The following is a 26,552-nucleotide window of genomic DNA, read 5'->3' as shown; positions in this document are numbered from 1 at the left end:
ATGTGGAGTTCCACAAGATTCTGTCCTTGGTCGCCAGCTATTCCTCATGTATATCAATGACCTACTATTGTCTTCAAACAGAGCAAGCAATTTTACAGTGTTTGCCAATGACACAAGTATAGTGATAGACAGTAAGATACCCTCTGATCTAGAATTAAATGCCAACCATTTACTTGAGAATGTTCTGAACTGGTTCACAGTAAATTCTCCATCAATAAACCACAGGAAAACTAATTATATTAATTTCCATTCTGGTCACAAAAGTGCACAGGAAATAAACTTTTTACATGAGAGCCAGCAGATACAGAGAGCAAATTGTTTGAAATTCTTGGGCATATATATAGATAGCAGGCTCAACTGGGAACAGCACATCAACCAAACCCTGAAAAGGCTCAGCTCAGCAACATTTACCATTCAGATAATCACAAACATCCAAGATGTAAATGTCTCAAAGTTAGCTTACTTTGGCTACTTTCATTCACTTATGTGTTATTGAATAATCTTCTGTGGCAATTTACCACTATTGAAAAAGGTTTTTACAAGTCAGAAAAAAAAGGTTTTTACTAGTCAGAAAAAGGTTGTCCAATTTTGTGTGGGGTGTCTCCAAGAATCTCATGTCGTGATCTTTTTAAACAAATAAGGATCTTAACTGCTGCTTCACAATGTATCTTTTCATTCATGACATTCATACTTCACATTCCTTCTCAATATGAAACAAGTGAAATGTACCATCACCAACACAAGGAGGAAATGTGACATACACTGTGACCTGAAAAATCTGTCCCTGTTGCAAAAAGGTGTGAAATACACAAGCACAAAAATGTTCAATTCACTTCCAAGTTATATAAAGTGTCTAAGAGATAAAAAGTACTGTTTACAAATAATCTAAAGGAGTTCTTGCTTGAAAAAAGTTTCTATTCTCTAGAAGAATTCTGTAGCAGAGATAGCTAATTTTATTTCCAAAATACTGTTGTACATTCCTGCCTCAATATATCTTACTGTGTTAATCAGATTAATTGGTGACCTGTAAAAAATTGTTTGGAAAAAATCAGAATGTTGTATCTGGAACTCTGCTTGTGAGTGTAATTTCATTCTACTGATTGTGTTTCCAACTTTTATTATTAATCTTTGTTTGTTGTCCTTATGGAAACTAATGTAATAATGAAGAAATGTTTTTAACTCGGTCTACATCCATGCATTAATACGCAGAACTGGATCTACGGAATACGTATAGCAATAAATAAATAAAAAAAATCTCTGTTCTGGTTTTCTACGCTTCACGATATACTTCATTCCTCTCTTTGCATCATCAAAAACTTGCGTTATTTCCTCTTACACCAATCACGGCAACCCACCATTCGGGCATGCTCCTGGTAAATGCTGCTATGTCCTCTTGAGGAATCATCTCCCGTTCTCTCAAAAGGACCTTCATATATTTATAGGGTACTGAATACTGCTGATAGCCCTTCTTCCCACCTGATCCCACATGTGTTCAGCAGAATTCAAGTCAGGGCTGCCCATAACCAATAAATTATGCTCAGGGCCAACAGTTGTCTGAGGAATTGTCTTATGGTTAAAAATATAGTTTTGAAATCTTTGTCTTACCACTATGTAATCAATCTGAAACCTCTCACTGTCCATAGGTCTGTTCCACGTATACAAGCCTTCCTTCACTATAAGTGCTACAAAAAGTTAAATTATGCTCTCTGTAAAATTCTATTAGGCAGCCTCCTCTTTGATTCCATTCCCCCAGTTGACAGTCTACTATGTTTTCTTCAATTGCTTCTCCTACTGTTGAATTCATTATCCATGACACTTAAATTTACATCTCCTTTAACTATCTGAATAATTTTCTTTATCTCATTGTACATTCTTTCAACCTCTGTATCATCTGCAGAGCTAGTTGACTTACAAACTTGTACAATTGTTGAGATGTGGTCAGCTTCATGTCTGTCTTGGCTATGATAATGCGTTCACTATTCACTTTGTAGCACCTTACCCAACTTCATACTTTCTTATTCATTAGCAGGCCTTCTCCTGCATAGTCCTATTTCTTATCTTTGTGTTGATAGCCCTGTAGTGGCATGACCAAAAACCCTCTTCTTCCTGCCACTGCACTTCATTAATCCTCAGTATATCTAAATTCAACCCGATTAAGAGGTCTAAGATTCCACACTCGGACCTGTACAATGCTACTCTCTTTTTTTCTTGATGATGTCATCCTTCTGAGTAGTTCCTGTCTAGAGATCCAAAGGAGGGACTATTTTTACCACATTATTTTACCCAAGGGAATGTTATCATTGCTAAGCAATACGGTAGAACTGCATGCCATCAGGGTGGGGGTGGGGGAATCATGGCTGTAGTTCCCACATGTTTTCAGTCCTTTGCAGTTTCAGCACAGCAAGGCCACGTTGGCTTACGTTACAAGGCCAGATAAGTCAATCAGCCACACTGTTTCCGCAGCAACTACTGAAAATGCTGCCATTCCTCTTCGGGAACCATGGATTAGTCGGTTTCTCCACAGATACCCATCCATCGTGGAGTGCACATGGTACATTTATATGTATTATTGAAGTACCCAAGCCACTCCACCTTGTCAGGTCCATGGATCGTGGGGGGAGGGGATATTTAAATTATTCACTGATTAACTGACAATATTTGGTACCAGTGTTATGAATAGAACCAGCTGTTTGAATAGAACCAGCTGTTTGAAGCCTTCTCTGAAAATTGCCACAGTTTAACAAATATTGAGTGACTGAGTAATTTAGTAGCCTGAAACTCATCAATGATAATCACATGGTCATGAGCCAGGGAAAATGTTTCTGCAGCAGCTGTTCAAAGAGGCAATGGGAACTGGATGTATAATAAGCATGGCCGAGGACTTATAACATTTGTAATAATAATAAAGCACTTGGCCCAATGGCCAAGTGTAGGACATTCAATTGGACACCACATTGTGAACTTGCATGTCCCTAATCCACCCCTCTTATGCAACTGGGTGAAAGGGGGCCTACAGCTTAACATGTGCTCCGAACCATGCATTGTTCCTGACTGTTCATCACGCCATGGAGAGGTGAATGTAGATTAAAGACAGACTGAAACTTTGTGAGGTCTGGCCGGGATCAATCCCATAACCTCTCAGTTTGCAGGAATACGCTTTATTACCAAGGCTGACTACCACAACTGTACATCAAATAAATTCTTGTATAGTCTATCCACAAATATATCTTAAGTAGAAAGTATGAAGCCTTAGACTAGTGTGTGCCAAATGGCGTTATATTTGGTGGTACATTTGTATTGATTACCTTTCACATACTTAGGTTCACAATCAAAATTAACTTTGAAAACATTTTCCTGTGTAGGATGCATTTCCTAGTTACTTTATCGAATAGTTGACTACAACTCCATGGTCGTTATCAGGAATCATTTAGATATTGAATCGCACTCCGTAAAATAAAAACTCTATGTCTACAATGTAGAAAAAAATAGATTGCTACTTACCATAAAGATGACACATTAAGTTGCAGACAGGCAAAATTAAAATGCACTTACACATAAGCCTTCAGACGCAGTCTTTCATCAGACAAGAAAAGAGAAGCATACACCATTCATTCACACCAGCAAGCGCACCTTACACACACAACTACAAACTCCTGCAGCTCAGACCAGACTACTAACCTCTATGTCTACATCGCTACTCTACAAGTGACATCCAAGTGCTTTGCAGAGTTTCACAGAACCACTGTCACTCTATTTCTCAGCCATTCCACTCTTGAACACCAAAATCTTTCCATATAAGCTCAGATTTCTCTTGTTTTATTATGATGGTAGTTCTCACTATGTATGTGTGATTAACAAAATATTTTCTCATTCAGAGGAGAAAGCTCGTGATTGATGTTTCAAGAAAAAATCTCCACCTCCAACTTGTGTATTGTATCCTTGACTCATTCTCATCAATTTCTCAATAATACTATACAAGCTGCCCTTCTCTGAAATTTTTGAGCGTCATTGTCAATCCTATCTAGTAAAGATCCCATACAATGCAGTATTATAGCAGAGGACAGACAAGCATAATGTAGGCAGTCTTTTGAGTAGATTTGTTGCATCTTTTTTTAAGTGTTCTGCCAACACAATGCAGCCTTTGGTTTGCCTTAAACACAACATATTCTATGTGATTGTTCCAATTTAAGTTGTTCGTAATTGGTGTTTATTTGACTCAACAGTCTTTAAATTTGTGAGAGTTGCCGTGTAAATGACAGTAAGTGATCCTATTGATCCTATCATCTGTGAACACTCTACAATGTCTTTTCAGATTGTCTCCTAAATCGTTTGTATGATTAGAAACAGCAGGTGGTCTATAACACTTCCTTGGAGAATACAAGCTACCACTTCTGTTTTACTCAATGACTTCTCTTTAGCTGCTATGAACTGTATCCTTTGAGACAGCAAATTGTGAATCCAGTCGTATAACTGATATGATAATCCAAAGGCAAGGAATTCGATTAGAAGCTAGTTGTGAAGAACAGCATTGAAAGCCTCCTGGAAAACTAGAAATATAGATATCAAGACAGGATTGGTAATGAATACGACAAAAATCAGCACATTCAGTGACTGATATGACTTGTCAGTGATGTAATACCATCAAATGATATTATATCATGGACATTGTGTATTAGATACCAGATATTCTACTATTGTGATATTTGTCCTAATAAATTAACTTAGGCAAAAGCCTATTACATCACAGGTTAAAAATAAAATGTGGTTGACTCGTACCCTACTTAAAATGTTTTAACACTATCAATACCCTAGCAGAATGCAGTGACAATAACTCTTGCAACAAACAACTTTATTGATGGTATGAGCGATATAGAAATGAATGCCGAGTTACTCATTTGCCATATTGATATAAAAACAGAAGTCCATAAAATTAAATTAAATACTGCACTAAATTAGTACCATGGCTCACCTAGCTCTGTAATAATCACTATGGAAAGATTGCTGATTATCTTGAAGATTTTTTTCCATTTTACATCTTTATGCTTTCCACTATCCAGGATGTATTTATGGGAAATTCTCCACTTGACAATTCGCAAGATGAACAAGCATGTGACTCGTTTAGCTCGTGATCTAGAAGAAGCACGGGAAAACTTTCCGCGCTCGGAGAGTGATACTGACGAGTCAGATGATGGAGATGGTGGAGAAGGAGGTGGGAACAGCAGCTCTCGGAAACGAGATGAAGATGCTTCCACAGCGCTTGTTGATAGTATGGAAGAGAAGCTGGAAACGGCACAGGGAGTTCAAAAGACCCTCTTCCTTATTATTTTCCAGGTATGGACACTTAGCAATTTCATGAAATGCGTGAATTCTGCCTTAATTTTGAATGTATAGGATAACATGTGACTGAGGCATACAGTCCCCATTGTAGCATTTCTTCCATTTTTAAACAGCTTAACAGTTTCTGTGTAGTTATAAGTTTTATTAATTGTAGTTGATGAATGTTTAGAAACTGAACAATTGCTCCTCAGAAAAAAATATGAAGCATGGTATATTAAGATTACACGCTAATTCTGGTTTTCCTGATGTAAGGTACATTTGTAGAAATAAAAAAATAAATCAATGAAAAATGTTGTAAGGCCGTTTGGAATAGTATTATTTTATCAATTGAATGTCTCTAGACAAATTTATCTCCTAAACAATGACTATGAATGTGATAGAGGGAAACATTCCACGTGGGAAAAAAAAAAAAATCTAAAAACAAAGATGATGTAACTTACCAAACGAAAGTATTGGTATGTTGATAGAGACACTGACAAACAAACACAAACACAAACACACACACACACACACACACACACACACACACACACACACACAATTCAAGCTTTCGCAACCCACGATTGCTTCATCAGGAAGAAGGAAGGAGAGGGAAAGACGAAAGGATGTGGGTTTTAAGGGAGAGGGTAAGGAGTCATTCCAATCCCGGGAGCGGAAAGACTTACCTTAGGGGGGAAAAAGGGACAGGTACACACTCGCGCGCGTGCACACACACACACACACACACACACACACACACACACACACACACACACACACGTCCATCCATCCTCACATATACAGATACAAGCAGACATATGTAAAGGCAAAGAGTTTGGGCCGAGATGTCAGTCAAGGTAGACGTACAGAGGCAAATATGTTGTTGAATGACAGGTGAGGTATGAGCGGCGGCAACTTGAAATTAGCGGAGGTTAAGGCCTGGTGGGTAATGGGAAGAGAGGATATATTGAAGGGCAAGTTCCCATCTCCGGAGTTCTGATAGGTTGGTGTTAGTGGGAAGTATCCAGATAACCCGGATGGTGTAACACTGTGCCAAGATGTGCTGGCCATGCACCAAGGCATGTTTAGCCACAGGGTGATCCTCATTACTAACAAACACTGTCTGCCTGTGTCCGTTCATGAAAATGGACAGTTTGTTGCTGGTCATTCCCACAGAGAAAGCTTCACAGTGTAGGCAGGTCAGTTGGTAAATCACGTGGGTGCTTTCACACGTGGCTCTGCCTTTGATTGTGTACACCTTCCGGGTTGCAGGACTGGAGTAGGTGGTGGTGGGAGGGTGCATGGGACAGGTTTTACACAGGGGGTGGTTACAAGGGTAGCAGCCAGAGGGTAGGGAAGATGGTTTGGGGATTTCATAGGGATGAACCAGGAGGTTACGAAGGTTAGGTGAATGGCGGAAAGACACTCTTGGTGGAGTGGGGAGGATTTCATGAAGGATGGATCTCATTTCAGGGCAGAATGTGAGGAAGTCGTATCCCTGCTGGAGAGCCACGTTGAGAGTCTGATCCAGTCCCGGAAAGTATCCTGTCACAAGTGGGGCACATTTAGGGTTCTTCTGTGGGAGGTTCTGGGTTTGAGGAAGTAGCTCTGATTATTTGCTACTGTACCAGGTCGGGAGGGTAGTTGCGGGATGCGAAAACTGTTTTCAGGTTGTTGGTGTAATCGTTAAGGAATTCAGGACTGGAGCAGATTCGTTTGCCATGAAGACCTAGGCTGTAGGGAAGGGGCCGTTTGATATGGAATGGGTGGCAGTTGTCATAGTGGAGGTACTGTTGGTTGTTGGTGGGTTTTATGTGGACGGATGTGTGAAGCTGGCCATGGAACAGATCCTTACGCTCTCATATTTTATTTACTCACGCTTGTCTGACATTTGGCATTACCCCCAAAGGCCTCACACTGAAAGTTTCCATCTCTGGCTATAACCCTTCTTTCCATCAGTCGCTATACCAGTTCCAAACTGAACAATCCATAGCCCTCACCCACTTAATCCTTCACCTACACATCAATTCAGCCAATGAACACATCCATCAACTCCTAACGTTAATAGTTGTCCTCAATCTTTCCACATCCACACCGACTGTTCAGAGCATCCTCCTACAGGCCAACTGCAAATTAGAACAGCATGCCACCCTCCACCTGAAAAAACTATTCAATCTCCTAGTTTCCCACCTCCGGAAAGGCAACTTACTCACTCTCCACATCCTTTCCAGCAAACCTCAACCTCCTCTCATTGCACACAGACCCAGTCTCTCCCATCTGCACAATCTCCCACTTCCAGCTCCACTCCCCCCAAAACCTCAAAATTCTAATCAACACAGTCTGGAACCACAACACCCTAATTCAGTAGTTAACCTTTCCTCCAAACCTCTCTCCCAATCCGAAACCTCTGTCCTGTCCAAAGCCCTCACCTTCAGCCCTACTCCCAGATTCAACCAAACAGTCCTCGTCAAAGATTTACTGTCCTACACTCGTAGTCTCTGCTGGAAATATCACTTTGCCACGAAGAAAAATAATCCTAATCCTACTCCTAATGATCCAACTCCCCAAGACACTATCCAAATTGAACCCTGCCTGGAACAGTTCCGTCCTCAGTCACAGCGGGACCCACCTCCTCTTCCTCAAAATCACCCTTTCCAAACCTTCCAGGAATTTCTCACTTCCAGCTTTGCCCCTCAATCCTTCTTGAAACACCTTAATCCTACTCCCAACATCACCACAGCTGAAGCCCAAGCTATCCGTGACCTGAAGGCTGACCGATGCATCGTCATTCTTCCAGCGGACAAGGGTTCCACGACCGTGGTACTTGATTGTTGGAGTATGTGTTATTCATTTTTTGTTGTATGAGGCCGTAATACCATATGACATTGAGAACTGACTGAATGTGCTCTATGGAGACAGTTGTTCCATTAAAGGTAGTGCATTCAAATGAGTGACATGTTCCTAAAACTGAAGACACATTGTGAGCAGATTCAGTGGTAAATCAGTATGTGCATAAACTTTAAGATCAGTGAATCCATTCCTTTAGGGTTTTTAAAGTGGTTATATACAGGCAATAAATATTGCAAAAAAACCTTTTTTGTGCCAGCTGCTGTATAGTTTTATTTATTCTCTGCCCATTTGGGTACATCTTCACAGGAGATGATAATGTACATCAATTGGTCAAAAATACATTTCTGTCAAATATTGCAGCATCAAGTATAATTATAACTAATTATCGTGATAATTGTTCCAGTGAATTTCCACTGTAGTTGATTTACACAATCAAAGTGTGGTACCATTGCACACACTCAGTCTTAACATAAAATATCTAATGCAAGATCAGTCAGAAAACATCTCTTTGCTTGTTGATGAAACTGCCACTGATTCACATATACTATGATAATCTAATTGGATAGGTATAAAATCTACTCACAAGTGGCGGCAGAACACACACATAAATGAAAATTATAATTAGGCAAGCTTTCAGAGCCAGTGGCTCCTTGTGCCCGAAGGGTTGAAGAGGAAGGAAGCGTGGTGAAGGAAAAGAACTGGAAAGGTCTGGTAAAAGGGGTAGATTTCAGAAAAGTCACCCAGAACTGCAGGTGAGGGGGAGACTTACAGACAGCAAGACGTTGCGGTAAGCCTCCCCTGACCCACAGTTCTGGGTGACTTTCCCGAAATCTACTCCTTTTCCTAGACCTCATCAGTCCTTTTTCTTCACCCGTCTTCCTTTTCCTTCTGCCAGAAGAAGGAGCCACTGGCTCCAAAAGCTTGCCTAATTATAACCTCCATTTATGTGTATTTTCTGCCACTGCATGATGATTTGATTTTTTATCTATCAAATTAAATCAAAAATTGATTGTTTTTGTTGTTATATACAGTATGATCCATAATGTAGGAATATTTGAAAAGAATAGGTACTAAGGTGGCTATTCAAGTATCGCAGTTATTCAAAAATTTCTCAGTAGTACTTGGAATATAATATGTGTGATGATGACTTTTTTCCCATTCTCATTTTGCAACTGATGAATCACAGGTGCACTAGCAACTCAGACACTAAAAGACAATTAATGGAGTGGATGCATCCTTTGCTCCAGAGAAGAAAAGAATGAGTGGGATAGCCATGCTGATGATAAGTTGGGATGTCAAGAGCCTTAAGTGATACTCTTGTAGGAGAAGGACTGTGACTCGTATGTGTTATAGTGACATCTTGGCAAGAAACATGTCTCCAGTTGCTTTTCCATGTAAATTCACACAATGATGTGGCTCAACATACTAAGAATACATTACATAAATTTAAATTTGAGGTATTGAAACATCCCCTGTACAGCCCATGTTTGGTGTCATCAGATTTTTAATTGCTGGACATTTTATGGAAAAGTTAGGGTTGAAAAGCTTTCACATGCTGACAGGTCCAAGAAGGCACAGCAAAGGTGATTGTGACCTTGACCGTACGCCTTTCCCTGCAATCTCCATCCCTTGGACTTCATCTAAAAGGTTAGGGCAGTGGAACAAAGCATGTTTCAAAGCAGTGTTACTGTCACAACATTGTTGTTGTGGTCTTCAGTCCTGAGACTGGTTTCATGCACCTCTCCATTCTACTCTATCCTGTGCAAGCTTCTTCATCTCTTGATCTCCCTCTATGATTTTTACCCCCTCTCCTCCCCCCCTTCCCTCCCCCCCCCCCTCACACACACACTGCCCTCCAATACTAAATTGGTGATCCCTTGATGCCTCAGAACATTTCCTACCAACCGATCCCTTCTTCTAGTCAAGTCGTGCCACAAATTTCTCTTCTCCCCAATCCTATTCAATACCTCCTCATTAGTTATGTGATCTACCCATCTAATCTTCAGCATTCTTCTGTAGCACCACATTTCAAAAGCTTCTATTCTCTTCTTGTCTAAACTATTTATTGTCCTTGTTTCACTTCCATACATGGCTACACTCCATACAAATACTTTGAAACAACTTCCTGACACTTAAATCTACACTCGATGTTAACAAATTTCTCTTCTTCAGAAATGCTTTCCTTGCCATTGCCAATCTACATTTTATATCCTCTCTACTTCGACCATCATCAGTTATTTTGCTCCCCAAATAGCAAAACTCCTTTACTACTTTAAGTGTCTCATTTCCTAATCTAATTCCCTCAGCATCACCCGATTTAATTCTACTACATTCCATTATCCTCGTTTTGCTTTTGTTGATGGTCAGAACATTAGGCAACAACGAATTCTGAAAATGTATTTGTAGGAAAGTTATAATAGAATACAAATTATTTAATTACTTTGGTCCCACATAAAAGTGAGAGATTGAATAATTCCTCAGTGTTATTTTACCATTGGTATTTCTTTGGCACAGTTTTTCCACAGTGATCCATCACTTTGTTTTCTCACACCATCATACGTAATCCCATGTTTTCTGCAGTCTGCATACTATACTGACATGTAATACTATGCAGTCATAGTTATTTATTTCTTGTCAATGCTTAATTTCTTTAGATGTTTCTTCAGTGAGTGTTTTTTTCTGCTTCTCATAATTGAATATTCTTCAATCTCTAATACATACATTATAGCAATTTGAATTATAATAGATTGCTATTCACCAAATAGAGGAAGCATTGAGCAGCATACAAATTCATTTCAAACAAGATGTGGATGATATTTCTGTTTTCAGGCAAAGTCCTTTGTTAGATGAAAAAAACACACACACACACACACACACACACACACACACACACACACACACACACACACACACGGCCACAGTTGCCTCCAGGCACAGAGATACTTGGGTGTGTGAATCTATTTAGTCTAACTTAGTTTTAATGTTCTGTAATTGCTGTGATTCTTTTTCCTTTCTGCATTAGTGCATTTCTTTGAAATTAATATTTGTCTTTTCCTTCTTTATTTCAGAGGTTTATAATGATTTTGTCAGAACATTTGGTGCGTTGTGATACTGATGGCAAAGACTTCAATACATTCTGGTACAAATGGACAATTGGACGATTGCAGCAAGTGTTCTTGTTGGTAAGCTAACACGTTAAATACATAAATTGAATTTATTTATTTCCTTTGAGGAATTTTTCTTCATTCTCTTTCTCTTGTGTCCTATCCATCATCTGCCTCCTTGAAATGGCATGTAGTAATATATTTCGTTGTAATGCAAGAGATAAGTTGACACAGAATTCCTCAATAGACCTAAGTATTTAACTTCCGCAACAGATATTTTACAGATAATGTTATCAACAGCAAATATGATAGAAGAAAACAAATACCCGGTCTGATCATTACAAGATTTTGTCCCAATAAAGTAGAGAAATATGAGGCTGTGAACTCCATTAAATCTGTCAGCCTTTAAAAAGGAGTAATTGAAATACAGCTCACAGATATACAAATTTAAAACATGATGAAATCTCTGTCTTTCAGGTCAGGCTAGGTGAAAATATGGAACTCTGAAGTCCACAGACTCTAAGTAAGATTTCAGCCTTTAAAATGGAATAAGTGAAACATTGCTGACAGATACACAAATTTAAAACATGAAATAAATTAATGTCTTTCAAACCAAGCTAGGTGTCATAGTGGTAGGACACTGGAATCGTATCTGGGAAGATGATGGTTCAGATCATTGTTCATCCATGCTGATGGATAGTTTCATGTTTTCCCTAAATTGCAAATTGCAGGATACTTCCTTTAAGAAGACATGGCCAATTATTGTACTCACTAAAGATTAAACCCTAATCTTCATTTTTTTTCCTTTGTTTCATCCCATGACAAATTACTTCCGTGGTGTGGAGCCCAGTACAACTGGCTACTGATACTTCTGATGGAGGAATCATGTTAGCTAGAGATCCAGCAATGTTTTTAAATGTATCTAATTGTCAGTGCTGCTGCAGCTGTTCATGTTAAAATGGCTGATAAGTCAGTGTTTTTCTTGTCTCATACATTATTTGTATTTTTGTTCTTGGTGGTTGAAAATATCTGTGGTAAATACTCTTAGAGTCATGGTAAGCATGCACAATATTTGAACAATCAACTAAATACCCAGAATGAATCCTTGACTCTAAAATGGAGTGTACATTGTTTCCTAAAAGATTAAAATTGCCTGCTGGATCAGAAATCAAAATAGAAGTCTTGTCTTTTGCAAGCAGTGTTTCGATTGACCATTTTCCAACCAGTACGTGAATATTGATTGTAAGTCTGCAATCTGTACCAAATATGATTGGTAGAGGAAAGCATGAAGATCCAATGAAGAGCTGCACCTTTTGTTACAGATTCATTTAGTAAGTGGGAAATCATCAAGGAGACACTTATCCATCTTCTGTGACAGACGCTGCAAAGTAGGCATCGTGCATCACAGTGTGGTTTATTGTTATAATTCCATAAGCCTACATTCCTAGAAGAGTCAAGAAATATGTTGCTTCTTCCCACATATATCTCACAAAAAAGACCATGGAGGTAAACTGAGAGAGATTCGAGGTCACACAAAAGCTTACCAACAGTCATTCTTCCTACGGATCATTCATAACTACAACAGGAGAAGGGGACGTGTCAATAGAACAAGAAGTACCCGCCACTATCAAAACGTGGTGTACAGAGTATAGATGTAGACGTAGATTTAGATGAATATGACTAAAATGTCCAGACATAATAATGTCCTCACTGCTCAAGTTTGCCATTTTTTCCCAAACTTCACAGAAGCTGTGGTGCGAACCTTGCTGTACTAGCACTCCTGGACCAAAAGACATTCCAGACAAATAAATTAACCACAATCTAGGGGTAATTTTCACAATGAATATCTCTGTTAGCAGTGGAGTGTGCGCCATTTTGAAATTTCCTGACAGATGAAAACTTGAAGGGTCATAATAGAAAGTTGATATGAAAGCTTGATTGCCACAAGCTATATATGGTATCAAGCTAATGTTTGCCCTTTCACTCTATCCAAGGTTTTTGTGTTTTGCATGTTTGATCCCCATTGTTACAGAATTGTAAAGATAAAATTTTACTGAAACCACCCACTGTGGGAGGCAACCCCCACAATGTTGCCTCAGTTTTTGAGGTGGTGTGTTGTGCTGCAAAAGTGGCATGAGGTTGTTTGGTGTAATCTTGTTGGATAGTTTTTGTAAAAGTGTCATGAAGAATGTTTATGGAAAACAAGAGCTGGTTGTCGTATGGTACTGATGTAGTGTCTAAATAAAAAGTGCTACTTTTCCTATACAAAAATTAGACTCCAGATAACAAGCAGCTCATTTATTGCTGGAAATAGTAAAAGTGATATTCCTTTTTTGTCTATTTATAACACTTAAAGGTGACACATTTATCTGATGATGTTGCTCTTTCCTGTTAGTGATTAACGATGGAAATAAGTACACTTCATATACAAAAGGAAAATAGTCAGTTTTTGAAAATATCGTGTAATCAGATAAGTAAAAAATTACTCACCAGGTGGTGGCAGGAGAACACAGATATGAAGGCATTGAAATCTGCAAGCTATTGAAGCCAGTGGCTCCTCCTTCTGGCAGAAGGGTCGAAGAAGAAGGAAGGGGGGTGCAGGAAAAAGACTGGTGAGGTTTAGGAAATGGGGAGAGTTCGGAAAAGTTACCCAAAAACCAATGTCAGGGGAGACTTACCAGACAGGATGAGGAGGAAAGACTTCTCATACCATCCAATAAGTCTTCCCTGACCTGATGTTCTGGATGACGTATCCAAACTCTCCCAATTTCGTAAACCTCACGAGTTCTTTTCCTTTACCCCTCTTCTTTTCCCTTCAACACTTCTGCGACAAGAAGGGAGCCACTGGCTCTGAAAGCTTCAAGGTTTCAATAACTTTGTGTGTGTGTTCTCCTGCTGCTGCTTGCTGGATAGATTTTTTTGTCTATCCAATTACACTTCATATAGAATTATGTATAAGGATGAGAAAAACATTTTATTTTATGGGCCAATTTTGATAGTAGTTTTTGCCAATTTTGGTGTTATTTTCTGAGGGCTTATTTTTCAAGCTCTGCATGTTCTTTATTTTTGCCTTATGTCATTGGTTTTTAATGTTATATTGAAAAGTTCTCTTCTGAGGCATATACTGTTGATCTGTCAACATGTCAATAAAGTGCGAGAACAGTTGGAAGTCTTCTGTTTGTGCATGAGAAACAAATTGACTTCAGCACAGCAGAAGATATTTGATAATCATATATTCTGCTAACATGAAAAGTCGCTTTTCTGCTAAGACTGTCATTCCAGGCATACGTAATACACATTTTGCGGTGTCAGTATTAATTAGTTAGTTCATGTTTCATTTTGCATGATAGATTGTAATGATGTGGAATGAGTCATTTTACTTTCAGATCACAAATAAATTTGTAAATATGGCTACATGCTCAACGTTTATAGTTTTCTCTCTCTGCCCCCCTCCCTCCCTCCCTCCCCCTCCCCCCCTTCTCCCTCCCCTTTTTAAAAAAAATTTAGTGTGAGTTTGTTTTCTAATTTTACTTTGCTGTCTGTCAGACATTTTATGCCACTGGGTAAATTATCAAAAATTTAGTTGCAACATTGTGCACACCCTTTTTGGGGTAAAGACAACTTTAATCTGGAGTAATGAACATCATTTTTCCTTGTGGCATTCCAATTAATAGAGCATTGTTCCTTTTGAACTGCTGTGGATTATTTACTACAAACTTCGTGAGAAAATAATATACTGTGAAGCAGTAGTCAGAATGCCCAACTCCTTAAACATATGCCTACAAGATGATTGTGAGTGAGCACAATATATTATACTTACAACACATTTTTGAGCAATGAAGATTTTGTTTCTCTAATATGAGTTACTGCAGAACATTATTACATATGAGATTCTTGAATGCAAATGTGCAAATTATGTCTCTCTCACCAATATTTGCAATGACTCTAAGTGAAAATGTAGCTGAACGAAGTAGTTTGGGAGTTCCAAAATGTGCTTTTTTCCAGTGTAATTCTCGTCATTATGGGCACCTAAGAATTTTAAAGTTTCTCCCATATGTATTATTTGCTCACCCTCATCATTGGTGTTTTACCCCTTACTGTGCAGAACTGAATATGTTGTCTTTTTAAAACAGTATTAGACCATACTTTTAAGAACATTATTTACTATTTCTTCTGTTTCCATATGTATTTTTGGATTGATTACAATTCTAGGGTCATCTGCAAAAATAACTAATTATGCTTGTGTATGATAGACAGATGATAGAAGATGATTTGCATGTGTCAGGAACAATGGTGGAGCTAACATTGAACCTTGGGGGACCCCATACATTATTGCTCCCCCGTCAGAATTATATCCGTGGGCTATATTGGTTGGACCACTAAATACAATTTTCTACCTTGTTTTGGTGAGATATAGCATCATCCATTGGTAGGCTGCACCATTAGTCCCACGAAACTTCAATTTATGTAGGAGAATAGTGTTACTCACACAGTCAGATATCTTCCACTGAACACAAAAAATACCAACTGTCCTATTTTATTAATTAATGCTTGTAAAATCTAGTGAGTGATCATGCAAATGGCATTCTCAGTAGAACAACACTTCCAAAATCCAAACTGTGATTTGTTGGGGATATTATTGTTCCTAAGTTGAGGTACTATTCTAGTATATATCACCTTCTCAAAAATTTTGGTAAATGATGTGAGCAGTGAAACAGATCAGTAATTATTAACGTCTCTTTTATGTCTTTTTCTTAAAGAGGGATTTGACAACAGCATATTACAGTCCTCTCAAAAAAAAAAATCTGGAGTTAGTGATGCCTTGTATATTTCAGATCAGGCTTGTTATATGGGAGAAAATCTTTAGTGTTTGTGGAAAACTCCATCAAAACCAGATGATAATCATGTTCATAATTATCATCCTAGGGATGAAACAATAACCTAAGACTAGAAACTCGGGCTAACATTGGTCTATGACAATAAGAGCTTTAAGGCTAGTTTGAAAGTGAATCTCAGGATTTTTCAGTGTTTCGTTCAACTCGACCTGAAGTGTTGGTCTCTCTCTCTCTCTCTCTCTCTCTCTCTCTCTCTCTCTCTCTCTCTCTCTCTCTCTCTCTCTTTCTCCCTCTCCCTCTCTGGTATGTAATCCACATCAAACATGCCAATGAGTATTAAGATATTTAATGGATTTTAAAATATAATTATTGACAAACAAGCTCTGTTCTGCCTATGGTGTAGCAGGTTGCACCAGTAACTCCATTCTTGAACTGCCCATCCCTACAGTATTTTGGAAGATCCTCACTTTTTCATTGCTCACTATATTATAACTACTTATGAAAAAAGACTAGTGCTGTAACCTGTGTAGGTAAAATATTACCTGATTGTTATATTGAGAACATGCAGGAAGTCTGGAGATCAATGTCACTCTGTATCTTGACAGAAAACTGCAGAAGTCCCACATACATCTTTTGGAAAAAGCTAAATGAAGATTAGCCAGTTGTGAAAAGATGGTAGTTTCATTTCTGCTCAATTACCTCTAAGTGAGAAATGGATAGGCATCATTTTAATGCTATCCCAATTGGCAATTATGTGCAGCATTCCTTCTTCAGCAGATGAAAAGCAGTGTTTGGATGTTACAAATACGAAATTGTAGTTACGCTCCTGTACCTCTCTGCGGTAGATATTATAATATCTTGCCTGCTGAATTGGAGTAATTAAAAAAGGGGGTGGGGAGAACAGTGATGTTACAAAAGTAAATGTTGTTAATACCCTAAATGTTTAAACACAGCCATACAAGCTTTAAGGGAGCTGCTGGCATATAAAGACTTGTCCTCAGCACAGTTGTGGATGACACCATTATAATTAAAATTTTATCCTCTCTCTTCCATAAATATGTTAGAAGTGAACTTATTGCATCAACAAATAGAAATATGTGACTTGATATTCTTTCTGCCCTTAAGTCAGAAAATTTTGCCTATAGTCGTTTTCCAAATGGGTTTTCGCTGTCTGCTATCATTCTGTTCCCTGTTACGCATGTTCCACATTCCTCACTATAGTGGCAGTATGTGAAAATTACAACCCTATTTAATTTTTTTAAATTCTTTATTATACTTATCATCATTTTGATCGTTAACTGTAGCCATTAAATTATGTCTAACTTCAGCGCTCTACAACAAGAATTTATTGACTGTGTTTCTGGCTTTATTGTTATGATTCAGTGTTATGAGTTGTTGGAGAGGAGCCAGTGACAAATGTCTGCTTTAAATGCTCTGTATGGTCTGAGTACTATCCTGGCACACAATTTAAATCACCAGAAGCATGCCACAACTGTTATTTGCAGCTGCCACCACTTCTGACTACCCATTTTCCACCTCTCTCTATTCAGGCTGTCTTGGAGACTTGTGGCCACTGTTGCCTCATCGATACCTTCTGCTTTCTAGATGGGCATCCTCTCTTCCTTCGTCCTTGTGGAAGCCATTTCCAAATTCATTTTGGCCAATTCATCCATTCTTTCCACATGACGAAGGCACAGTAGTTGTTTCGTTTCTATTGCACCAGTTATCACCTTGCTGGCTTCCATAATTTCTCTTATTGTGTTATTCTTCCCTATGGTCCATCATTGAAATGCCACAACTTCTTCTTCAAAGCTCATTTCATGTGCCAACAGCTTCTCACTCTGTCTTATTCTGATCCCATTTCTGTGCACCATATATGTCAATACTCTCAACACTGGATTTGCTTCATTCTTTTTGTTATCATCTTTGCTGGCATATAAGACGCACCAATGCGAAAGACTCACTCCACTTTTTAAGATTTTCTTAAGGGAAAAAATTTCTCACTTAACACCTCCACTGCAATATGAACAATATGTACACACAAATCAAATATCTAGGCAATATAATTAGGAAAAAGTGCTAACTTTTTAAATTTTCGTCTGCAAATCCACATAATTGATTCTCAGAGCTGAAAGAAGAAATACTTGAAGCTGACATGTCAGAATCTGAGTCCTCAGACTATAAATTATCCTCCATACCATCCAGTGCATTCCACGCTTCTTAAAGAATTTGATCAATTGTTTCATTTTTTATAGAATCCATTGAAGACTTGACCTACTCACAACCTTCCTGACAGTGTACTTTCAGAATTTGTAGTGTGCATCCATTTGTTCCACTACTCCTTAAATGGCCCTTGATACATACATTTAATGGTTGAAGTAAACTTGTTAACCCTCCTAACTGAGTCTTCAGTTCATTGAGTCTATTTTTAATGTCTTCCATTCTGTGAGAACAAAAATGATCCAACTCTATCAGGGCTGGTGTCTTCACTATGCCTCCAGGTCACCTTAGCCAAATTTTATGTATCCACAACCAACATTCCTTCTCGTTCCATCCTTCCTTTATTGTGTACATTGACAAATACTCCATTTGGCAGTTACTCCTTAGGAAGCGCTTTTCTTTTAAAAATTAGAAGTGACAGCAATTTTGCCCCAGCAGTACAGCAGGATAACATGACTATGTAATGAATCTTTACATGCCCTAAAGTTTTAAAAATAACACTTATGTGCCCTCGGAATCCACAATTCTGTTAGAAGGCACATCAAAGATTAGCTGACTTTCATCCTTATTTCCCATTTTTTTAGGTTCAAACTTTTCTCTTTTCATTGGATTAATGACAAATCAATGAAATCGGAGACTTTGTTCTTCATTCTCGACTGGCATTTTTTGTCATATTTTTGTAGTTGTCCGCATGCAAAGTCAATACCCATTTATAAATCTCGAACCCCTGAATGTTGATCAAGTAAAGTTGGTGATCCCTTTGTGAGTGAATATTGCTTTCGCTTGATAAATGATCATTTTTGTAGAAACCGAAATTCCTGCTTGTCTGCTCTTTAAATTCCAAGTATTCAGTATTGGAGGTCGCCCAAAATGCCTATCTACAGCCCTGTTTTCATACTCTTTGTATCATATGCCATCACTTGCAGCTTAATTGCAGTTGTATAGCCGTGCTGTTTTTGAGCCATAGTTTGCAAATAAACTTCAATATAGCTACAGCACAAGTGGATCTCCACACAAAACACAATAATAACTGATGCTTGGGCAAACAATATAAAAACTGTTAACAATGGCAATTGTTCATCCATTGACCTTGGTACAGCTGGAATACTCATAATTCGCAAGGAAGCTAACAGTGAATTGCTGCAAGCAAAACATAGAAATTTTGAAGAAATGGAGCATTAAGTACCCATCTTAACTTGCGACTGGTGTTTAAGATGCATCCAGTTTCGAGACCTACTTTTGAAGGAAAAAAAAAGGGCATCTTATATGCTGGCAAATACTATATATTGCTGTTCCAAAGAACAGAGTCAAGTTATCTTATTGCTTTTCTTCCTTGGTCCATTTCGTTATGTATGTGAACTGTGTTTCTGCTGTTGAATGACAATTATACTTTCAAGTATCTGAAAGGGGCACAGTCTTTGATTTTTTTTAACTCCAGTGTCTAGACCTTTTACATTCCTTTCTGGAGTTTCCACTGATTGATTTTTTTCTTCTATTAAATATTCAGTTTTCTGCATGTTTATTGTCTTCATATTCTTTCTCAAATTTTGCAGCATGTACCTCGCATGGTTCTTACCTGCAGCTACAATAACCTGATCGCCAACAAAGAGAAGAGTGCACAAAGATCTTCTGTGGCTATTCCCATTCCACAGCACCTATTCATCTTACTATTTAGGGCTTCTTTGAAGTAGATTTTAAATAAGATCTGTACCATATAAATTCCTCACCACAGCCCTTTTATTCCAACTAGTACAGACTATATAGAAACAGTTTTAATGTGTCATAACGATTAACACAGCTTATATTCTGCCATGAGTAAAATAATTTTGTTCTCTGATTTGTGTAGTCATGTTTTTCAGTGTTGTTGTTATTATTCATACTCATTAATATTATCCTTTTTCTTGTTTATTCACAGCATAATGAACAAGTTCAGAAGTACAGCTCTACTTTAGAAACATTGCTTTTCACACAAGATCTGGATCCCCACATTCTGGAAGTGTTTCACCAGTTCACGTCATTACGGTCATGATTTGTCATTCGAGGCATGATTTTCCCATTGTTATCCATTATCATTTTGTATATTGTATTACAAAATAATATTATTTGCTGCAATTGTAAGGAAGTGGACTTTCCCACAGATTTAACGTTTGTAATCTTGAGATTCAGGCTCTGTAAATAAAATTTTATAGACTTGTATGAACTGTTCATTTTAATGACCTTCAATTTGTTCCACACATTATTTCACAATAATCCATGCAGGGAAGTTGATTAAGTTTTGTTGAAAGGAAATCCAGAATTTCATTTCAGGACTATACAGTTGGTATCTTAATGAATGGAATGCACTCCTAAAGGTGAGTTTACATCTGTGCAACTTCCAGTGTGCACTAGGCCGATGCAGCTGTTGCAAAAAGAGGCAAGGAGGTGTATGTACCAGTGCAAAGTCATGCATGCCTCTGACTTGGACACATGGGTCATTGTATGCAGGTCCAGGGGTCTCTCTGTTTCATACAGAAAGACACATGCAACAGTTGTGTGACCATTTTGATTCAGTCTGTCTGGGGCTTTGATTTACTGTGTTTCACTGTTAGAAGATTAAGTTTTCCACATGCATTCAAATTTGTCTTTGTGTTAGTGCTTTGAGTGATCTAATGATAAACACTTGGAATTTGTACATCATTATCGTCCATTTCCCTTTATATGGCTGGTTATTCTATTGATTATAAACGCAGAGTGACACTAAATAAGTGACTGCAATTTCTCGCAAATAATAAAAAGCTGGAAACAACAAAAGGCTAACCTCGATAAATAAAAAGCTTACATTCATGCTTCTGATGAACATATTGAAGAATAGGAGTGGTTCTGGGGCCCTTGATGTGCCAAAGTTGTCCTGGTTTCTGTACAAGCTGCTTTTGATTCATAAATTGTTTGTGTCAATGACAGCAAATAAAATAATACTAATACAATCAGCAAAAATGTGCAGTCATAAATTCTTTATCACTTTGCATATAAATTGGAAATCCAGCATCTAATGTTTGGTAATCGTCATTAGCCATCAGGCAATCATTATATCTTGCAGATCCACGTACTGCAGAAGCTGCTCCCCCCCCCTATACATCACAAATTTCAACTCCTAATGCATCCAGCTTAGCCGGCGAATTGAATTCATCGAAGCAACAATAAAATGTCCAGACATTTCAAACTATTTTTTAATGCTTCGGGCTATGAGTTCTCAAAGTGAAGAAAACATATGCATTCTTAACACAAATGGAAAGACTTGCCACATATGTTGATTTGATGATTATTATGTCTTTTTTTCTTTAATATGGAACTTGCATGTTTTGTGAGAGAAATAAAATACACATACTTCCATATTCTACATACCTTCACAGTAAATGTTAAGAAACTAGAAAGTGTTTTGTTACTAATAGTAATATTATTAATACACATTAAGGGCTGACCATGACTTGACTAAAATAGGTAGGACAGGCAAATCATTTGCCATATGATATAATGAACCCATCACCTTTCTTTGTAAATGAACGTTATAAATCTGCAGCAGCAGCTCACCTTTATGACAGCATTCCAGACATCAGTAAAGATCTCACAATTTGTCATAGACAACCTTCAAGCATAAAACTCAGTATACTAAAGTCATTTGAAATGCACAAATAGATTTTCCAACCTGCTGACATCATAAAAGAACAGACAGATAGTGAAAACAATAAATTACTGTGTGTATTCAGTAATGGCTAAGTCTTAACACAACAGTCTCACACAAAGCAGTTAACACAGTTTCCTTTTCCACAGCTCAAAAATATATGCACTCTATCATCTCATTCCAGCTACCACCCCCCACCCTTCTCTCTCTCTCTCTCTCTCCTCTCCCTCTCCCTCTCCCTCTCCCTCTCCCTCTCCCTCTCCCTCTCCCTCTCCCTCTCCCTCTCCCTCTCCCTCTCCCTCTCCCTCTCCCTCTCCCTCTCCCTCTCCCTCTCCCTCTCTCTCTCTCTCTCTCTCTCTCTCTCTCTCTCTCTCTCTCTCTCTCTCTCTCTCTCTCTCTCTCTCTCTCTCTCCCCCTCTCTCTCCACTCACCTTTCCTCCCCACCCCCTACCACCACCCTCCCACACAACCCCAAGACATAGTCACGGACACTTTGTAAGCAGTTTCATGTATGCATAATTGAAATACACGAAGTAACAACAATCACAAGAAATGTACATGTACATTACATACTTAGGTGTAGAACTAGTACACTGCAATGATTATTAAGTCATTCTGTAAGTAAATAAGTACATCAGATTTTATATTGAATGCGTAAGCATGTAAAAATAAAATTGTTAACTGTCAGTCCTCCAAGTAATTTTGTAATTTATTATTTTATTTTGTCAATTATGTTAAGAAATAATAGTAAATCTAACATTCCATCACATCACTGTAACATAAGTCAATATGCACCGCTTGATTCAAGTAGTACTGTGATAAACATGTTAAATAGTTCTGAATGTCAGTGCAGATGTGGAAGTTTTTCACCTATGCAAGAGACAAAAGTCTGAGGTGAAACATAAGTAATACGTTACTAGACTTTATTTCTCTCATTTTTGTAGCTTTATCTCATTAATCCCCCCTGAGGTATAGTTATATCTTGTTAAGGTGCAAAACTGAAACAGATGTAATGCTCCATACAGTCCTTGATAATGGAGTTGTAGCTCCATAATGTATTAGACAGCAATTAAAAAAAATTGAGACTGATTCTGGAATTTTATTAATTAAAAATCCCTACTCACAGTAAGCCTTATAAGTAATGCTAGGTGGTCATCATCCTGCAAGAGAGCACTTTTACGCTGTAGCTTAGCTGTTGCACATTGCCAGCACACTTGACTGGCTCTTATAAACTTATAAACAGACCCACTGCCTACTGGCCAGGCACACAGGCAGCTGCAGTATCAGCTCGATCACAGGAGAAGTGTTTGTGCTTTCCTCTAGGTGTGAATGAAATTACCCATATGCATACGTTCAGGAAGAGGCATGCTCTTACACGTGTACCTCTACTTGCCAGCATAGGCGCATAGCAACTAGGTACAAGATGCGCAGGTGTTAACGTACCTCAAAGAAGCTACAACCGCACTGCCAGTGCAAAATCTTCCCTTGAGGTAAGTGATCTGACTTTCTTAAAGATATGAGGAAGCCTCTGTTGGTAAGTAATTGGAAGGAGAAAACATTTAAAGCAAAGAATGTAACTGTGTTACTAAAGAGATAATTTTTTTTATACCTACTGTAATAATAAGACCACAGTCCTTACATATGCCACTGAACCTAAACCTACTTGCCTCACTCAGCACAGTATAACTATACATTTTTGACAGGTGAGTGTATTTGTGTGTGTTTCCAGACAAAACTGAATTATCATAATTAACAACCATGAACTATGCACCTTGCCGTTGGTGGGGAGACTTGCATGCCTCAGCGATACAGATAGCTGTACCGTAGGTGCAATGGAGGGGTATCTGTTGTGAGGCCAGACAAATGTGTGGTTCCTGAAGAGGGGTAGCAGTCTTTTCAGTAGTTGCAGGGGAAACAGTCGGGATGGTTGACTGATTAGCCTTGTAACATTAACCAAAATGGCCGTGCTGTGCTGGTACTGTGAACGGCTGAAAGCAATGGAAAAACTACAGCCATAATTTTTCCTGGGGGCATGCAGCTTTACTGTATGGTTAAATAATGATGGTGTTCTCTTGAGTCAAATATTACAGAAGTAAAATAGTCCCCCATTCGGATCTCCGGGTGGGAACTACTCAGGAAGGCATCGTTTTCAGGAAAGAGAAAAGTGGCACTCTACGTATTGCAGCACGGAATGTCAGATCCCTTAATCAGGCAGGTAGGTTAGAAAATTTAGAAAGGGGAATGGTAAAGTTAGTTATAGTAGGAATTCGTCAAGTTCAGTGACAGGAGGAACAAGACTTCTGGTCAGGTGAATACAGGTCTATAAATAGAAAATCTAATAGGGGTAATGCAGGAGTAGGATTAACAATGAATAAAAAACAGGAGTGCGGTTTAGCTACTATGAACAGCATAGTGAACACATTATTGTAGTCAATATAGACTCAAATCCCATGCCTACCATAGCAGTACAAGTTTATATACCAACTAGCTCCACAAATGATGAAGAGATTGATGAAATCTATCATGAGATAATGGAATTATTCAGATAGTGAAGGTAGATGAAATTTAATAGTCGTGGGTGACCAGAATTTGATAGTAGGAAAAGGCAGAGAGGGAAACATAAAAGGTGAATATGGAATGGGGGTACAGAATGAAAGAGGAAGCCACCTGGTAGAATTTTGCACGACGCATAACTTAATCATAGCTAACACTTGGTTCAAGAATCATGAAAGGAGGTTGTATACATGGAAGAGACCTGAAGACACTAGAAGGTTTCAGATAGATTATATAATGGTAAGACAGAGTTTTAGGAACCAGTTTTTAAATTGTAAGACATTTCCAGGGGCAGTTGTGGATTCTGACCTCAATCTATTGGTTTTGAACTGTAGATTAAAACTGAAGAAACTGCTAAAAGGTGGTAATTTAAGGAGATGGGACCTGGATAAACTGAGAGAACCAGAGGTTGTAGAGAGTTTCAGGGAGAGCATTAGCGAATGATTGACAAGAACGGGGGAAACAAATGCAGTAGAAGAAGAATGGGTAGCTTTGAGAGATCAAATGGTGACTGTGGCAGATGATCAAGTAGGTAAAAAGAATAGGGCTAACAGAAATCCTTTTCAGCTATTATAGTAGTTGCCGAGGGGACTGGCGACCGTAATTTTCCCCAAATCTCAAATATCTAATTACTGCTAGTTGATTGTTAACGTAACAGTCGCACATTTACTTTCTTTATTAACATTACCCCTTTTCAAAATTAATTTCCACAAGTTTCATTTGCATTTTTCCTTTCATTTAAATGTAACCCTTTCCTCTCTCTTTACTGACGGATTAACTTCGGTGACGATTCCTTTTCCCAAATTTTTATTAGGTACACGCGGTTTAATTTTTTCACTGTCATTAAGGTCGATAAGTGAGGGGGAGGTTACATGCTTTCATATGGCATCATGTTCTGGGGTAACTCATCATTGAGTAAAAGAGTGTTCATTGCACAAAAGCATGTAATCAGAATAATTGCTGGAGCTCATCCAAGGTCATCCTGCAGACACTTTTAAAATCTTCACCATAGCCTCACAATATATATATTCACTTATGAAATTTGTTATTAACAATCCAAATTAATTCAAAAGTAATAGCAGTGTACATGCCTACAACACTAGGAGAAAGGATGATCTTCACTACTCAAGGTTAAATCTAACTTTGGCTCAGAAGGGGATAAATCATGCTGCCACAAAAGTCTTTGGTCACTTACCTAATAGCATCAAAAGCCTAACAGATAGCCATATAGAATTTAAAAGAAAATTGAAAGAATTTCTTAATGGCAACTCCTTCTACTCATTTGACAAATTTTTTGATATAGTAAGTGGGTAATTTCCCAACCTCCACAAAAATAAAAATAAAAAATTATTGAGTGTCATGTAATATTTTGTCTAATGTAATATCTTGTATAGACACATTTTATTAACCTGACACATCCCACATCGTTACGAAGTGTCGTATTCGTGATCTATGGAACAAGTACTAATCTAATGTAAACTGGAATACTCTCTTCCTAATTCTGAAGGTGGCAGGGGTACAATATAGGGAGCGAAAGGCTATTTACAATTTGTACAGAAACCAGATGGCAGTTCAAATAGTCGAGGGGGATGAAAGGGAAGCAGTGGTTGGGAAGGGAGTGAGACAGGGTCTAGCCTATCCCCGATGTATGTATATTGAGCAAGCAGTAAAGGAAATCAAATAAAAGTGTGCAATATGAATTAAAGTCCAAGAAGAAAAAAATTAAAACTTCAGATGAACAGAGTGGACAGTACCTTGAAATAAGGCATCAATGAATGGAAAATGCGGAAGTCGAATTAAATCGGGTGATGCTGTGGGAATTGCATTAGGAAATGAGACTCTTAAAGTAGTAAATGAGGTTTGCTATTTGGGGAGCAAAATAACTGATGATGGTCGAAATAGAGAGGATATAAAATGTAGACTGGCAATGGCTAGGAAAGTGTTTCTGAGGAAGAGAAATTTTTTAACATTGAGTATAGATTTAAGTGTCAAGAAGTTGTTTCTGAAAGTATTTTT

The 26,552-nt window shown here is 38.2% G+C and overlaps 1 protein-coding gene across 1 annotated transcript in view; it reads left to right on the top strand.

Annotated features, from left to right (window-relative positions):
* Positions 1 to 20,521, top strand: part of LOC126281956 (nuclear cap-binding protein subunit 1) — a 186,743-nt gene extending 166,222 nt beyond the window's left edge. Inside the window, exons 14-16 of the mRNA XM_049981328.1 lie at positions 5,058 to 5,331; positions 11,235 to 11,348; positions 20,241 to 20,521. Of these exons, the coding sequence (XP_049837285.1) occupies positions 5,058 to 5,331; positions 11,235 to 11,348; positions 20,241 to 20,354 (502 nt within the window). The 3' untranslated portion in view covers positions 20,355 to 20,521. The remainder of the gene's footprint in view (positions 1 to 5,057; positions 5,332 to 11,234; positions 11,349 to 20,240) is intronic.
* The last annotated feature ends 6,031 nt before the right edge of the window (positions 20,522 to 26,552 follow it).

This window comes from Schistocerca gregaria, chromosome 7 (assembly GCF_023897955.1).
Source record: "Schistocerca gregaria isolate iqSchGreg1 chromosome 7, iqSchGreg1.2, whole genome shotgun sequence".
Taxonomy (NCBI): domain Eukaryota; kingdom Metazoa; phylum Arthropoda; class Insecta; order Orthoptera; family Acrididae; genus Schistocerca; species Schistocerca gregaria.
This window is presented reverse-complemented; position numbering and strand designations above follow the sequence as displayed.